The 17,428-nt window shown below is 49.3% G+C and overlaps 1 protein-coding gene across 4 annotated transcripts; it reads right to left on the reverse strand.

The window, feature by feature from the left end:
- Positions 1–2,003: 2,003 nt before the first annotated feature.
- On the reverse strand, positions 2,004–11,218 carry NOTUM (notum, palmitoleoyl-protein carboxylesterase). Of its 4 annotated transcripts, none has more exons than XM_069799560.1 (11): positions 10,457–11,218; positions 9,924–9,976; positions 9,523–9,596; positions 8,316–8,376; positions 7,363–7,421; positions 5,834–5,936; positions 4,848–5,039; positions 4,407–4,507; positions 4,164–4,311; positions 3,493–3,540; positions 2,004–3,382 (listed from the first exon to the last, which is right to left on the reverse strand). In XM_069799560.1, the coding sequence occupies exons 1-11, from the start codon at positions 11,201–11,203 to the stop codon at positions 3,076–3,078; spliced, it is 1,893 nt and encodes a 630-aa protein (XP_069655661.1). In that variant the 5' UTR covers positions 11,204–11,218; the 3' UTR covers positions 2,004–3,075. The 4 variants fall into 4 exon arrangements, with proteins under 4 accessions (XP_069655661.1, XP_069655663.1, XP_069655662.1 ...); XM_069799562.1 differs by having other exon boundaries at positions 9,523–9,618; positions 10,457–11,071; XM_069799561.1 differs by lacking the exon at positions 8,316–8,376 and having other exon boundaries at positions 9,523–9,618.
- Positions 11,219–17,428: the final 6,210 nt, after the last annotated feature.

The following is a 17,428-nucleotide window of genomic DNA, read 5'->3' on the forward strand; positions in this document are numbered from 1 at the left end:
TGCCCCCAGAGCAGCCCTTCTGTGTCTTTCCTCTCTACAGCACGGCACGTCCTCCTTGCAGCTGCCCCCAGTCCAGAATAGAGCTCCAGCTGGTAAGACTGGCAGAACGTAATTGTCCAAGGTCTGCACTGTATCGCAGCTGGGTTTGGTGCGCATTACTTGATCAGATCTGCGGTCCTTCTCTGTGAGGGCTGAAGAGTGGGTTGTCTGGGTAGGAGTTAGTTTCTCTCAGGCCCTGTGTATTAGCAGCGATTCCTGTAGCGAATAGAGGCCCAGGGTCTACCCTCCAGTTCATGACTGAAACTGCTTACGTGCCTGATGCCCATGTCTGGACCCGTAGTCATGCAGTGCAAATCCATACATTCTGCTATCAGCTCTTGACTTCTTGGTTGCATTTTAATTCTGGCTCAATCATGTGATGCTTTTGGTGACAATTTTTCCCTCTTGGAGGGAAAGCATCTCATCTAGTCACAAGATCTAAGAGCACAAACACGTGGTACTGAATTCTTCCAGTCTTGCCCTTTTTGCCACTGGCTTCCACACAGCAGATGTCACTGGGGATGAACTTAGAAGCGCCAGCTTTACAAAGGCTTGGGAAAATTATATTTATTGCACAAGTACAAGAAGTAGAGAGCTGGAAATTACTTCCTGGGTTACAGATTCTGGTTTCCAGCTAAGACTTGCAAGCAAATTGTATAATTTTTCTAATAAATTAGCCAAGTTCCCCTTTAAAAATATTTCTGAGACTTCTCCCTGTTACACATTTTAAAAGACTGTTGCAGAGGTACACTAAGCTACAAGAGTGATCCCTGACTCCCAGGGATTTTTTCCTGTGCTTGCAAGGAAAATATCCCCTCTGAATATTCTTCGCCTTTTAGAAATTAACCTTTGAATTAATGTTTTAGATATACTGGTAACCAGTTCTGCAAAAAGTATTCCAAACTTAAACAGTGGTATTTCTACTTCACTGTTTCCTAGTAGAAATACATCGCTGGACACAGCTTAGGGCACTTGCCTATCTACAGGTGCATCATCTTGTGTAGAGTCTTTTTGCAAACAACTGATACCCACAGTAGTTTCCCTTGGTGCTCCCAGTTGATGAACTAGTGCACAGCAGAAATTCTGGCTACTGCTCAAGTACCAGCACTTTGATTGACTCCATGTGACTCCAGCCCTCAAAGGAATCCCATCTACCTGTATGCTTTTCCAAACATATGTACTGAAGAAGCCTCTCAGCTTAGTGGCATGAAAAATCTAATTAGAACAATTTTACTTTTATACCCAAGTCATTAAAACATAAAGGGTATCACTAATCCCTAGACCGATCATAGGGAAACTCCACTGACAGTTTTCCTGCATTTCAGTTATGCTGGGAGCACCATTCATTTTCTCTTTAGCTACTTTTTTATCTTAAATGTGTACTAAACCCATCTTGCACAGCAGGACACCTATTTCCTGTGTGGTACTGCCTGCCTGTTTGCTGAAGTCCAGGAAAAGTAACCGAATGCCTGCAGTTTTGTTCTTTTTGGGGTTTACCCACCTAAGACAATGGATCTTACAAACAGCACTACTCTCTTAACCTGGCAAGACCCATCTTGAAAGTGCATGGAATTTTTCTAGAATTAGGCCCCAATTTTCTGTAACCATTTATACAAGTGCAAACAAATGCGAAGTCGGTGTCAAGAACTTCTGCAGAATGGATGTAAATTATGCTCCTTGTGCAGGTTTGTCTACACCAGCTGCAGTACGCTACAGCATAAAGCTTTTCTGCAGCTGCCTGTATACTTTCCCCCCCAAGGAATGGTATCTCACTCTCTCCAGCTTCAGTCACACATTCCTGATCCCTCCCTTGTTCTCCTCCCACTACCATCAAAGGGGATTCTCTATGTTCTGAGGTGGGTGTGTTCGCAAATGACTAGAAGAATAGAAATATGTTGGTGCTTGTCTTGTGTTCTCTGCCTTTTATGTTCCAAATGCTCCCCATTTCAAGACAGGACAGACGGTCTGATCAAACATTTCTTTCACTAGAATAGAGACCTCTGCTGCAAACCCAGATCTCCCTGCACCTTAAAATGCAGTGCCCTGAAATACCTGGCAAATCAGTTAAGCTGAAAATTCTGTGCAAGTACGCAAACATCAGATGCTGGGTGAAAATCTCTGTACTTAGACCTCATATTACAACCTCTTCATCAGAGAAACAATGACAAAGCATACTGCAAGGGGAACGCAGAAGTCTAATTAATACAAAATATCAATACCACCCTCAGCCCTCTCCCAGGCACAAGTGATCATAAGGATAACCCATCCAAATGAGCAGCATATACAACTTTACAAAGACATATGTATGGTTCTCTGGTCAGCCCTTATAAATAGCGTTTTACATATTAAAATAAATATGTCCACGTTGCCAAAGTAGCAAGAGGTTTCTTCGTTATTTAAAAAAAATATGTTACAAAACAATATCATTTATATTTCTTGCTTAGTTTAAAAAAAAGTAATAAAAAAGTCATTTTATAAAATAATACGAAAGTAAATTGAGTACAAGAGTGTCCATCCCTAGCACATGTCCTGGGTTTGTACGTTATGACTCATCATGAGATGCTAACCTCCAGGAAGTCATGTAATCATTCCTTCACTTCTAGTTGGACAAAAGAAATCCAGTGCTTGCTTTTTTCACCACTTGTATCAAGTCCATGACATAAAATTCATGTCAAGGGAAGAAGTCCTAGAGCTGGGGAAGGTTCTCACTGCTGCTATTTATGGCTTTCCTACTCCCTGTATCAGATTGCCTTGTGTAACACAGGAAGATGATGTGAATGGCCAAAACTGAGCCCTGGAGTTTGGAGGTAACAAGTTCCAGTCAAATAGTGTAAGCAAGAAATTGCTTTTTTTTTTTCTTGACACATCCTAAGTGTGCAAGAGTGTGGGAGCACGTGGGCATGTACAGGTTTGAGCATGCATGGGTGTGAGCGTGCATCTGCCTGCATGAGCGTAAGGAAGAAGATTAGAAAGTGTGGGAGAAGGGCTTAGAGTCTCCTCCTGATCTAATCTCTCTGCCCCTCTGAAGACCCCTTCCTAGTTACCACTGCTGAGCATTCCCAGAAGTTTACTGGGCTCCAGGCCCTGTTGCTGTGCCATCTTCTGAACATCAAAACCCATGTGCATGAGGAACTGGATCACATTCATCTCCTGCCCTGTGAACTGGTCCCTGATAGTGGGGCACGAGGGGTTGCAGTGAGGCCATGGACAGCTGTCAATCAGATGAATTGGGCAGCCTTTCAGAGGGGCCTTCCCATTTTTGTTGCTCTCATGTAGGCTCCGATCCCAACAGTGCAGGGCACGGGGTAATGATGTCCCCTTCACCTGGATGTCTGTCCAGTGACTGAAAAGACAAACCGTACAGATTGTATCAGAGGGGTCAGGCTGTCAGGACTGGTTAATTCCCCTACCATTTCCCTGTTGACCTTTCATAGAATCTGCAAAAGCACTCACTTGCGTGTAATGATCTCATGAGACAAACAGGCAGGAGCAAAGCTAGCGCTAAAGGAAAAAAGGAAACATAGATTAGGTCTTGGAAGGACAAAGTCACTCCTGATAAATAGAACCTTCCTGACTAGGTAGAAAGTGGAATTTTTCCTGCCCCTGGCAAGATTTTTAGAAACAGCAGTTACTATCATGATACAAAACCTGACTGGACTGGAAAGTATCCAGAAGAAAAGGGGCTCCATCCTGCCTAACAGTGCACATTTGCAACAAGAGACTCCTGAATAGCTGCTCTTGTATGAAGCAAGTAAGGTACATTAACATTTCCTCCTGTGTGGTCACATCAACTCTCTGGACGTTTTATGATCAGTGCTTTTCAAAACATCCCTGTGAGGTTAATGGCTGTGCAATGGCAAGGAGTCTCAGACCTCACCTTGGAGGTAGGAAAGGAAAAAACCACGTTCTTACTGATAATAAAGGGTAGCTGATAATTGTGAAGCTGAATATTACTTTGTACTTATCCAGAAATGAAAAAGGCAAGATTCTTGACATAGACAAACCAATAGTTACCAAATTTAGAACATTTGTTTCTGCAGAGATCTGAGAAATGCTGCTAGGATACTGGATAAGAATGTCTCTTAGAAATAAACATGCCAGGTTTTCATCAATTAAATACTTACGTCACATCCTTTAAGGTGTTTCTCAGCTCCCTACCCAGATTCTGGATGTAGAGCCACTGCCCTTCCTGAACAGGCTGGCCAGTGAGGTGTACATTGTCTACGGTAAGTTGGGCCTCATCAAAGAGCCACTGGACAACAAAGACTGGACCTAGGAAGACAAAATTTGGAAAAGGGATTGCTCTAAGTTAGTTGCGGATACAGAGGAAACCCTAGAATCCATTTTATTTCTCCTCTGATACTTACATCGAAGAGTGGGGTAAATCTTATATCCAAAAAAGCAATTCCATTCCTCTCCCTCTTTAAACTGCAGCTTACAGCGTTCAGGAACAATACCATTCCAATACCTAGAAGACAAAGCAGTAACAGAATGAAAGGCATAGTGCAATCTTAACAACAGCCTTTCTATATCCCAGTCTATTTCTGTTCTCATAGTTCCAGCTTATTGACACCAGAGTTCCTTCTTGGCTACATTGTCCCATCAACACATTTTAGAGCATCTACAACTGCACACATTCTTTTGCCTGTCTAGATTTTAAATTACTGTCTTTTCCAATAAAATCATTGAAAAATCACTGATGTAGATGATAAAGACTCATTAAGTATCTAAATGAAGATAGAGAAGGAGGACATCTTCTCCACACTCTAACCTCTTACAAAAGTGTACTTTAGAACATCTGATTGTACCTTATTCCTCTTCTGATGGCTTCCGTTGGAGCACATGTTATGGTATCAATACAGTCAGTTCTGCGATACTGTTTATTATCCAGGAACCATCCAGAGTCTGCCAAGCCTCGAACCTGAATCCCTTGATAACCCATCTCCTCCAGCTGCTCTGCCACTCGATCCACATTCAGGAGCACTCCTGTCCCTCCAGCACTGCAACAGCAATGTTAATACTGCAGTCATGAAGCACACACAGCTACTAAATGGCTGGCTTGCATATGTATCCTCTCATAGCAGTGACACTCTATAAACAACTTCATCTATCCGCAGGACTACCCACTACTAACTTGCTAGTCACCAAGTTATTTCCTTGCTTTGCAAAACACTCAGAAATAAAGCCAGCGCTGAGTAACAATCCGATACCTCAGAAACCAAATCCTGTTCTTATTCTTTCTTCTGGGAGATCTATATGCTTTATATCATTTGCAAGAGGTTTGGCAGCTCAAAAACTGAAAGAATCTGAAGTGAGACAAATTCATCTTTTGCAACTTCTATATTACACCCCTGTGTAACATATGCTGAGTGTATCATAGCTTTGAACAACACAGCACGATTCAGAGCATCTGCGTCAAGCAAGTCTGATTTTTTAATTCAGATGTCCTGAATCTATTCACAAGAGGCATGCGTCTCATGGTGTGGGCCAACAGGACCCAGAATTCTTGATGCAGGGAAGAATGAACACATTTGCTCCATCTTGCAAAGCTTTTACCTCGTTGTTATTTTCTCCATCTTCTCCTAAGTGTACCTGGACCAAAAGCTGAGGAAATATTATATCATGCCCTGTTGTGCCACTTAGAAGAGAAAACAGAAGAGATACAGGGTTTGCTGTGTTAGCGTTACTGCATTCCTAAAAGAATTTTTTCAGGAGCTGCTGAGACCTCCTCCCTAACAACTTTCTACTGTGGAAATCTCCCGTCTTCACCACAGGAAATCTTGTAGATACCTACCTGCTCCCTGCTAGCAGCAACACTTTTGCAGTGCTAAGACCTTTTCCCACCAGCTCCTTTATAACCTCCTGAATGATCAGTGCTCCCATGAAGGCATATTCATCTGGAAGAGATAGCTCAGTGTCAACAAAATGGTTTCTTGTCCAGGCTAAGACTTTTGCTTCCTCTCCACAAATGCTTAAGAACTTACAAAGAGATTATGAACCTAAAACCAGGCCCATTTTCTCCACCTGTATCAAGTACACCTAACAAGAGATACTCCCCCTCGTGCAAAACTTGCTTCCCTGAAAGCGAATAGAGAGTGAACAGAATACACAAGAACACAAGCACACCTTCTTACAACAGTGCTTAGGAACTGCTAAACTTAGAGAGTGAAAACAAGAAGGAAGGCGCTGGGACCCTTTCTCTATGAACGAGGAATATGCACACCTTCCCACCACCTGGAATCTCAGTTCCAACTTACTGCATCCCTTTTTTCCCAGTCATAAAGCCAATTCAGACACTCAACGTTTCACAAAATGTTACACCTACATAGACCGCTACTTCCTCAGCACCACCAAAAGGCAGCCATGTTTGCTAAAATGTAACTGCTTCATAGGAAAAATCGGAAGAAGCCGTGATGAAGTGAAAAAGGCCCTTACTGTGACAAAAAGTGTATCCATGGTATCCACGAGTGGTCATCGAGTGACACGGTGCCTGGTTTAAGGCCAGAACTCACAAGTAACTCAAAGAAAAGCATTAACCTCCTGCCTTTCAGTGCCACATCACAAACCACCTTAGACCAAATTCTTTTGTTCACAGCAGCATCTATCAACAGTAATTCCATTCTGGTCAAAGAAAACTCTTCATGAACAAGTGAGAGAACTAAGCCCCTGGTGTTTCTATAGACATTACTGCACCCAGACACCAATCCTGCTTAAGTTGGGGAACCCAGAGAAGTACATGAGGTAGAACAATTAACTTCCATGAAATCCAGCTTAATCTGGAAGAGGACTCCTTTAAGCAGACTCCCAGAGTTCCGTCATCATCAAAATGACAGCCGATGGCAATGCATGTATTAAGATGAATTATTCTTCGTTTCCCAAAGAAACCTGCAGACAGCTTTAGCCTGACACATGACGGCTCCTTTCAAAGGCCACATATCCTCCTGAAAGAAGTCTGAAGCTAAATTCACTGCACTTGCCTCTCAGATCAGCAAAGCAAAGTTGCATGCAACAAACCATGGTTCCTCAGCTACACCATTTAATTTGCTGTGTGCTGGAACCTGGAGATTCATCTGAAAGGAATTTCATTCCTCTAATCCTTGCACACTGCATCAGTGTAACATCTCTGCAAGCAGTGGCTCTGAACTATGTCAAAACAGCCTGAGCTAAAGAGATCAGGATGTTTTATCTGGAAGTAGCTTGATATTCTTTCCTGCCCTTCAGCAAGAAAAAGCCTGTTCTTCATTCACGCAATTTCACAGAAGTCTGGCCATATCCTTTAATGTGTGATGTCTGGGGCAGCAACAGCCCATCAGCAACACTCACTTTTCTCAGACTTGGAAGAGGCACCGCTCCAAACATCACTTGAGCAATAAGGGATGAATCTGTAATAGAGAGCTGTGTGAGTACTGATGGTCCTTTGACATGCAAGGAGGGGTGAAGAAAGGGTCAAGTAAGTGGAAGAAAATTAAACCCTGGGGAGGGGAAAAGGGAAGAGTTTCTTGTCCAGTTAGACAACTTACCTTCTTGCACACCAAGTGACAATTATAACTGTCTTGAACTTTCTCCTGAACACTGGTAGCTTTACTGAGTTAAATCAACCAATAATGTGTCTTTTATCAATCTAATTGAAGCACTGAGTTCAGTGGACAGAACGATGGGCCAAGATTTTGCTCTTAGCTGTCCCACTGATATGGTGGATGGCCTGCCACAGGGAAACTCTTTGTGCTTCAGTTTTTCACATGAAAAATTAGAAGACCTTGTCAATGCAGTGTAAATGCTGACTGCAGCCACTGGAGGTTTTTGCAGGAATGAAGTTATCTTCCCATTTTTGTCTCCGGCTTGCAGAATGCAAATTAACATCCCTCTCTTCTGCTTTTCCCTCCTATATAGATGCATATATCAACTGGCGTCTTTCTCATTTCTCTTTGAAGCAGAAGAGCTGTTCCACATTCCTCTCAAATTGGCAAATGTGTAACATACTATCAGCCCACCACTCACAACAGTATTTGCCACTTCATCTATTTGAGAAGGCTCTCTAAGCTATCCCCAGTTTTTCTTCGTTAGATCACCCCAGAACTCCAAGGAGACTGGACTTAAGCTTCTCCAGACCTTGCCAGTGCTACTTGTTAGAGAGCTGAACTAGAACAAATGAAGAAACATACAACTTCCTCTCACAAGTGTTAGTCTTAATCTGTCTTTGTAGCATTCTTGCTAGCCTAATAGGCAGGAGATGCTGTTTAAGTATAAACCTATTTCCCTTCGTTGTCCCTCCTTACACCATGTTTGCATTCCACCAGTGGGGATTTTCTTCTGGCTGTGATGACAGGATCCCGGTTCCTGCAGATGGGCACAAAGAAACAAGAAATGTACAAATGACGGTCTATGACTTCAGAGAAACCATATGAGCTTCATGCGGGATCTCTGACCACACAGAAGACAAACATCCATGATGGAATACACTGGTAAGGGAAGGGGAAGGAACATTTCTAAATTTGCCCTTAGGCAGATGTGACTTTCAGAATTTGATTCCTGCTAGAGATGAGGCTTGTCTAGAAGCCTCTTGTAGTACAGAAAAGTGATACATTCTTAAAATTAAGTACTTCCTCAAAAATCAAATCCTAGCAGATAAATTCCAATATATGCAATTATAAGACCTGTGCGAGTGGCAGAGGTTTAGGTACTCGGAAAGCTGGAGCCTAAGCAGCAAGAATGAAGGGAGAAGCTCAGCATTTCTGTGCTGACTCAGGAGCCCAGTGGTCCAGAGCGTGGGTGTCGGGGGTGCTAACTCCACCTTATGGGTGACACTGAAAAGACGCTACAAATACTTTATGTATGCACCAGATGTATGCTTTCACACAGAGAATCTCTGTAGTTGGTTAAGTGACGTTACACAATTGTAAACGGGGAAAAGGTGGAACCACGCAGCTCCAGGTAAAAGCCCAGACAGTTAATCCGATTTCTCCCTATGCACGTAGGGCCAGTCCTACTACAGGCAAACACACCCCCCCAGCGCAGTGTGCAAGGAATTGCATCTGTCCTGACGAGCAGAGGACGAGGCCCAAGAACAGTTCTTCTGACATGACTAACAGAAACACAAAGTCTCTTTAAAAAACAAAAAACTAAAACACAGCTCTGAAGATCCCAGCAGGTTTGTGAGTACGTGCATGCCTTTAAAGCAGAGAGAGCATAATGGCCAGAGTTCCAAAGACCAGTACTGTCTACCGGTGATAACCCAACGTCCAACCGCAAGTGCACATCTCTGCTTCTACAGCTTTCCCAGAGAGCGGAGACGCACGCTCGTTCGGGCGTCCTCTGGCAGGAGCGAGAGCCCGTCCGTGCCGTGACGCCGCGCTAGCGCCGGGGCAGGAGCGGTCACGCGGCAGCGACCACGCGCCTGCGATGCCGCCAACGCCGCAGGCGGCTGCCCCGGCCTGGCCCCGCTTCCTCGGGGGCTGCCCCGCGGGGCAGAGGGGGACGACTCACCCACTCGGGTCGCGGGCCACTCCCTGGAGCTCATGAGCCTCCGCATGGTGTCGTAGCGGGTGTCGCAGTTCTCCCTGTTGAAGCAGTACCACCCTCCTGGTGAGGGGAAGAGAGGGGGTCAGCCGCCCCGCCGCCCTGCCCGGCGCTGGGCCCGCGGGCGGGGGGCCGGGCCGCGGCGGGCGACTCCGAGGGGCCGCTGGAGGGGCGCGGGCAGGCCGGGGGCCGCGGCGGAGCGGAGCGGAGCAGAGCGGGCGACGGCCGAGGGAAGGCGGCCGGCGGCGGGGGCCGGGGCGTCGAGGGCAGCCGGGGGCCGCCCCCCCTCTGCCGAACCCCGCCCGGCGCGGGGGGACGGGGACGGGGACGGGACGGGGACGGGAGCCACACGAGGCGCCGGCGCTCACCTTCCAGGAAGAGCAGCCACCGCCGACTGCCCTTGGACTCCTTGAGGTAGTAGCTGAGGACAAACAAACAGGAGGCGGCGCGGCGTTAGCGGGAGCCGGGCCCGACCGCAGCGCTTTGATGCCCGCCGGGCCGGGGCGCCGGGGCTGCGCCGAGCGCTTGGGCAGAGCGCAGGGGCGGCGGCGGCGGAACGGGCGGCGGCGGGCGGCGGCGCTCGCGGCCGCCAAGACAAGCGCCTCGGGCCGCCGCCGCCGCCGCCGCCGCCGCCCGGGAGGCGCTCGCTGCACCTGTCGCCGCCGCGCCGCGCGCCGCCGCGCGGTGGCGCCAGAGCCCTCGGGGCCGGGGCGGGGGGAGCGCGCGGCGGGCCGGGGCCGGGGCCGGGGCCGGGACTCGGGGAGCGCGCGGCCGGGGCCGGGGCCCCGGGGCATCGGCGGGGGGCCGCTGCGAGGCCGCCGGCGGGCGGCTGCGGGGCAGCCCCGGGGCGGCGCGGAGCCGGCCGGCGGGGCGCCGAGCGGAGCGCGGCGCGGGGACTCACCCGGCCGGGCTGCCGTCGTTGCAGGTGACCGAGGCGTTGTGCAGGAGGTGCAGGCGCAGGTCGTGCGGCAGCGCCTGGGCCGAGCAGGGGTACAGCGACTGCGCCAGGCTCTTGACCTGCGCCATGAAGCTGTCCATGTTGCCCTCCACGGCGGTGAAGTCCAGCGGGAAGCTCTCGGCCGCGGCCGCCGCGGCCGCCGCCGCCGCCTCGCCGCGCTCGCGGGCCGCCGGGCCCCGCCGCCGCCAGCCCTTCCTGCCCTCGCCGCCGGGCCCGGCGTGCAGCAGCCCCAGCAGCAGCAGGAGGTGCACGGCCGCCGTGCCCATCGCCGCCCGCCGCCACCCGCCGCTCGCCGCGGCGGCAGCAGCAGCAGCCAGCCCCCGGCGGCGGGCAGCGCCGCCCGCGCTCCGCCGCGCCCCGCCGCGCCGCCCGCGGGGACGGGGGTCGGCGGCGGGCGGCGAGGACAGCGCCGGCGGCGCGGGCTCGGCGGCGCGGCTGCCGGCGCAGGAGCCCGCCGCCCGCTCCCAGGCGGCGAGCATGACAGAGGGGCACGGAGTGCGCGGGGAGCGCGCCGGGGGCGCCGCCAGCCCGGGCGCCGCGTGGGGCAGCAGCCGGCCAGCCCCCGCCCTGCCCTGCCCTCCGCCCCCTCGGAGCGAGGCGGAGGGAGCGGGGGGTCTGCGCCGCGCCGCACCGGCACGGCGCGGCGGGCCGCTCCGTCGGGGCGCGCCCCGCGCCCGCCGGCGCCGCCATCGCCGCCCCTGCCGGCGCCGGGGCCGCGGCGGCGGCGGCGGCCGGCGGCGCCCGCCAGCCTCGCCCGCAGGGCGGCGGGGGCGCGGGGCGGCCTCTCGCCGGGACCGGGGCCCCGGGGCCGGCCCTGGGGGTCGGGCCGTGCGGGCGCGAGGACCCGCACGTGGCAGTCCCCGCGGCGGCGCCCCCGGCCCGCGCCGCACCCCCCCCCCCCCCCGCTGCCACCCACTCCCCCCGCGGCCCCGACGACGGCTCCTCCCCGACTCCACGTGGGCGGTGCCGCCCGTCCCACCCCGCGGGACGTGCCACCCCCGCTCCCCCCCCGCAGCGCTCTGCCCCGCGCCCCCCCGGCCGCCGTCGGTGCGGGCCCTCCCCTCCCACACCGCCCCCCCCCCCCGCCGCCACGGGCCTGTCCGGGGGTGGCCGCGGAGCCCTCGGGGCGGGCGCGGCGGGGGCTGCCCCGCGGTGCCGGGCTCAGCCCGGCCCCGGCCCGCCAGGAGCTGCGGAAAGGCGGGAGACGGTCCTTTGCCCCAAAGACATCGCCGTCCGGCTCGCGTAGGCGCCCGCGGGTGACCGGGGCGGGCGGCGGGTCGCTGCCGGCCGGGGGATGCTGCTGCCGGGGAGCACGAGGGGACGCGGTGGCCCCGGCTGCGCTTAGAAGGACACCGGGAGAGAGAGCTCTCCTGCAGCGGTTGGCGGGGAGCGGGGGGGGGAGGCGCGGCTCGGTCCCCGGCTCGGTCCCTGCCGGGCGCGGCGGCCCCTCGCCCCGCCTGCAGCCCCCCGACGGCGGGCGCGGCTCTCGGCGGCGGGCGGGCCGGCCGCAGCCTTCGCGCCACGGGGGGCCTTTGCCTCGGTGCTCGTCGCGGCTCCTGAGGTTTGCCCCCCCAGCAGCTCTCCCTGGTTCTTCCCTGGGGCTGGGACTTTGCCCGCGGTTGCAGGAGGGATCCTGGAGAAAAGGCCGTGCCGAGTCCCGGTTGCTAGAGTGCCTGTCTGTGAGAGCAACGAACGTCACAGAAATGCTGTCCTTATTGCAGACCTCAGTATTAAAAACCGAGGAAAAACAGAGAAAATGCTACACTTTGAATAATTCCGTCTTCGTTTGGACACCAAAACGGACAGCTCATGCCCCGCAAAAGCCCCCCAGAGAGGAGCAGGGAAACAGTCTGTCTTTACCAGGAGATGTAGTCTTATCTGGGATCAGAAAAGGTGAAAATAGTATAATCTTAAAATAGTAAGTGGAGGGGTGTTTTGTAGAGCAAGACTTAAGGCTGTCCAGCTGCTGCAACTACATTTTTTACCTTGGCGTGTTTTGACTTTCTAAGCACATCGTCAACACTGAATTTCCTACATACATAGCACATGGTTTTGCAATTTGCTTGCCATGTTTTTTTTAATCTTTCAGTTACTCCTAAGTAGTCTCAATCTTAGCTCTGTCCTCAGTCAGATTTTTATCTCCAAATGTTTTCTTTTATTTAAGCGCCGATAGTACCAACAGTATCTTTAAGCCAGGAAAAGCCACTAAATTGAACGTACCCCTCCACACACGCACTACGTTTGCGCCCACAGATACATTTTTGGTCCCAGCACAATTCAGCGTCGTCGTCCTATCTTTTTCTACGCTGGCCTCAATATCCCTTTCTCACTGGCTGTGACAGGTATGAGCAGTTGATCACTAGGACTACTTACAGCAAGTTAGAGAGCTTGTCCGGTTGCCTGAGCAGAGGTGCAGCTGGAAAACCGGTTAGTTTGCACCAAGTCTGAACGGATGAATCGGCAAGTCCTCAAGAGTGCTTCAGGATCACTGGAACAGTCGGCATGAACAACTCCAGGACCCCATCTTCCACTAGCTGCAGCAAGAAAATAGGATGAATAAGATTGCTGAACACCATCCTCCTTCAGAGAAAAGGCTGCCATTCATCTCACTGATAGGCTTGCCTTCTTCCTGGTTTCCATGCTCCTGCTCTTTGGGGAGGTCTGCAGCTACTGGACTCTGTACCATGTTGTACCAGCTGGTGTGCTAAGGGGTGACTGAATGTGATACACCAGTGAAGCATCTTAGGGCAAAGAGGAATGCGTGTTAAGGTTGCAGATCTGTGGGCCTTTTTGTCCGAAGAGGTGAAGCAAAGAAATTTAAATTTTGTCTGTCTTGGCTTTACTGAGCCCCCTTCAGCTTTTTTCTTCTCCTGGGTTAGGTAACTCAGAGAGGGTTTCTTTCAAAGCACTCTTACTTGTCATTCTTCCAAAGCCCAGTAAGATGTTTGTATTACCTGTCATGAAGGAGCAGGAGGGCTGCTAAGAAGAGTGTAAGGCTGCATGAGGTTATGGCATGACAGACTGCTTTCTTACTTCTAGACATTTAAATCTGGCGCAGTTTAACTCTTTGACATACTGAACTTGAGAGAACATCAAAATGCATGCAGATGTTAGAGAATTTTATAATACTGTCCTTCACCATGAGAGGTTCACTAAGTTTTAATCTTTTGAGAAGACCCACCCTACATGGAATAGATTGGGCTCAGTACAGAAGGAAGCTCAGTGAAAGCTGTGGAAGAATTGAACAACTGCTCCGGGCGCTGAGAATCGGGCATTTTTATTGGTAGGAGTAAGGCATGTAGGAGGCCAGCAAGAGATTTTTAATGATTGGGAATAATGTTAAGGGAGATGCTGTTTTCATTTAATACCTCTCAAAATGAAATAGCCTGCATAATATGTTCCACTCTGTCCTAATGCAGTTCTATATGTTGAACTATACTGGACTGGGCTACACAACACCAAACAAGACAGTTCTGAAACTCCCTAGCACTCTGCCAGGACTGAGGCAGCTCCAGGACTTGCCCTTTTGATGTTTCCCTGTCAGAAACTGAGAAGATTACACTTGGAGTCCTGTGCAAGGACTTGTGCCACAGGTATGGTTGCCCTTCGTAGCCAGCTCTCACGCCTGATTTAAGCAGCTCTGTGGCCCTGGGTCAGCTGAAGTTCCCTGGCTTGTTTCTTGGGTCTTGTGTTGATCAAAAGCGTGTGTGCGTGTGTGGTGTCAGTTACCCCATAGAAGACCACTCACCAACAGAAAAAATCCTGCTTTTGCATAGTCAGCTACTGCCATCTCTTCTAACATCAGTGCTGGGTGGGCGTAAAGGAACTCTGACAGGGCAATGGCGCTCATTTCTATGCTTCATACAAACCTAACATGCTGTGTGATGCTCTGGTAGGAACCACCCTCTTGAATGTCTCCAGGACCCTGCATGATCAGTAGCATGTACCATTGGTACAGACAGGAAGAAATACTCTTCAGCATAAGATAAGTAACTGTTGTTCTATATTCTATTTTGGAACTGGTTATAATGTATTTCACAGTTCACAGTTGATTTCCTATCCATTTGAGAGAAAAAAAAAGGGGGGTTTCCATGCTTTGTTGAGAAGCAAATTTATGCATTATTCTCTGTGTGGGTGTGTGACAGAATGCAAACGTGCATAATGCCAGGGATATTTATCTAATGCAAAGCACTAGCTGCCTAAAAGGTGATTTTGGGGAAAGGTCATACTACAGTTTGTTCACTGTAATCACTAATGAAATGCAATTTCTGAAAAGTTTTTAGCATGGTGGATGTTGTCTTGCTGAGGCTCACCTGGTAGATTTGCAGGCATCCTCTTGATCCTGACAGTGGCAGAAGTCCGAATTGTTAAGGGTATTTTCAGCTATTCCCTAATGAGTTCCTCTTTGTAGCACTTTAATGAACTCCAGGTTGTAGTTGCCTCCCCCTTCTTTCTCTCCTGATGCTTCTAATTTCAGATAAATATTTGAGATTAGAAGTGGCTCTGGGTATGAAATGTGACCCTTAACCTCCGTGCAGCTTTCTGATTATGACATGCCATTAAAAAACTAGATTCATCTCTCTAATCCCGCAACTTGGAAATGTTCAGCTCAAATTACATCGGTGTCTTTTTAACAGGAGCAACGTTTCTTTAAGGGATGTGTCACTTCCAAATGCAAAATAGGAAACAGCTGCCAGCTTCAGACATCAAATAGCAGCTACCCCCTATCCAGAAACAAGACCAATTTTTTGGGCTCCATGAAGCCCAAAATGTATCTTTTAAAATCGAATGGCTGCTCCACCTCAGCAGCTGAATAATCATTGGGGTTAACATAGTGGTTTTAATTGTTTCTTCTTCATACCTTCTGTGAAGGTATGAATTAGAGGAAGGACAGGATATCTTCACTCTGTGATACTTGGAAAGCTTTGGATCTTTACCGTATTTTAAAGACTAAGAACTCGCACACCATAGGTATTCGTCGCACCCTTTGGAGGCAAAAGTGTGCCAACTTTCAGAACAATCTTGCCCTTAAGTCCTCATGCCTCTTCACATATTTTACAGCAAAAGGTAGGGAATTACAAGAAATATGTCTCTAGACTTGTGACTGTTACAGAGGTGGCAACAGAGAATGATTAGTGCTTGTTTCTTAGTAAGAGCTGGGGAACACCAAGGAAGAAGTTCTAAAACAAACAAAATTAAGTACTTTGGTCATACAATACCATTTAACTGTGGTATCCATTGCCCCATGATCCTGTGGATGCCAAAAGCTCAGATGGGCTCAAAACGTGGCTGGGCAAATTCATGTAAGAGCGAGCCATCAGATATGATCAGATGTAAAGACGCATACTCTGACTCGGGAAGTCTAGAAGATGCAGATTGCTGAAAACTGGAAGTTGATACTGGGGAAAATATAGTTGCAGAGTCTTCTGCTCTGCTGCTGTTCCTAGTTGCTGTCAGAGGTAGTGTTCTGATTACCTTGATGTGAGCCTGTGTAGCCATTCTTATTAAGAAGGTCTTCTAAGATGTGGGGGGCCTCTCTCCTAGAAAAGAGCATCCTTGAGAGGACGGCGATTCATAACGTCTTTATGCAATGCCGAATTTCAGAGTATGAACAAAGTTCTTTACTACATAAGATGAGAACTGACAAGTAAAAGGATGTTGGTAATACCTCCATATATAGCTATCATGATTATACTCAGAAAGTTCCATAGCTGCTTAGCTAAAATAGTAAAAAAAAAAAAAATAGTGCTCACAGACAACTTACAGGGTATTGACATATGATTGAAAATCATTCAGCTGATATGGACCAACAAGTTACTAATCACCTGTTCTGTGGTAACTGGCCATATATATACACCTTGTCCATCCCAGCTCTGAAAGTAAAATTAAATCATAGAATCATAGAACAGCCCAGGTTGTAAGGGACCTCTGATCCAATGTTTCATGGGAAAAGGAGTCTAGGTGAGATTATCTAGCACCCTGTCTGATGGCATTTTGAAAACCTCCAGCAACGGAGACTCTACCCTCAACCCTGGGAGGTTGTTCTCACCATAAGAGATTTCTTTCTTGTGTGAAGATAAGTGTTGTCCCGATGCAACTTGTACCCACAGCCCCTTGTCTTCTCCCTGTGGCTCCTTGTGAAGAGACAGCCTCCTTCCTCTTTGTAGCTGCCCCTTAAGTACTGGAATATTGTAATGAGGTCCCCCTTGACATCAACTTAAACCATTTTAATGTGTTCAGCAGTTACAGACATGGACTGGGGTGCCAATGTCCTGAATGCTGTAGCTGTATAGGTGATATGACAATGATGCTTCCCAATGGAACGGAAAGAACAACTGTGAAGACATTTTCAAGTGTTATTTTTAAACAAGGCGTTATACACCAGGACATCCTTTACTACTATTACTACATCTTATTGAGCAGTTATGGTGTTGGGTGGACTTAGGAATCCACGTGCATAAGCAAGGGGATGTCTCTCCATCATGAAAATTCCTGTCCTCTCTTTTTCTCCCTTCTCTCACACTGCCGACATGGTAAAAACGAGCAAGCGTTATCTTTTACAAACGTGTCTTGCCTTAAAAGGATCTTTTTCCTTTATAAGCCAAGCAAAGCAGACATTTTTGTGGGCGCTGGGGGTGGCGGTGGGGACTTAAGCTTAACATATATGATAAATATAGAAGAAGTAGAGAAAGTATTTGGCATGTGGTAGCAGCTTAGGCTAAATAAATTCCAGTGGTTACCCAAACGAAAAGTTTTTTTTTTTGATAGCAAACAAAACAGACTGTAGTTGAATCTCTGAGAGCGCCTTCGATGCTGAAAAGGCGATGTTGAGAGTGAAAGGGAAGCTCATAAGTGAAATAAAGTCTCTTGAGAAATTTTGTGTCATAAAACGTAAGATAATCTTGGTTCCTTAGC

The sequence above is a fragment of the Haliaeetus albicilla genome, chromosome 12, assembly GCF_947461875.1.
Source record: "Haliaeetus albicilla chromosome 12, bHalAlb1.1, whole genome shotgun sequence".
NCBI lineage: Eukaryota > Metazoa > Chordata > Aves > Accipitriformes > Accipitridae > Haliaeetus > Haliaeetus albicilla.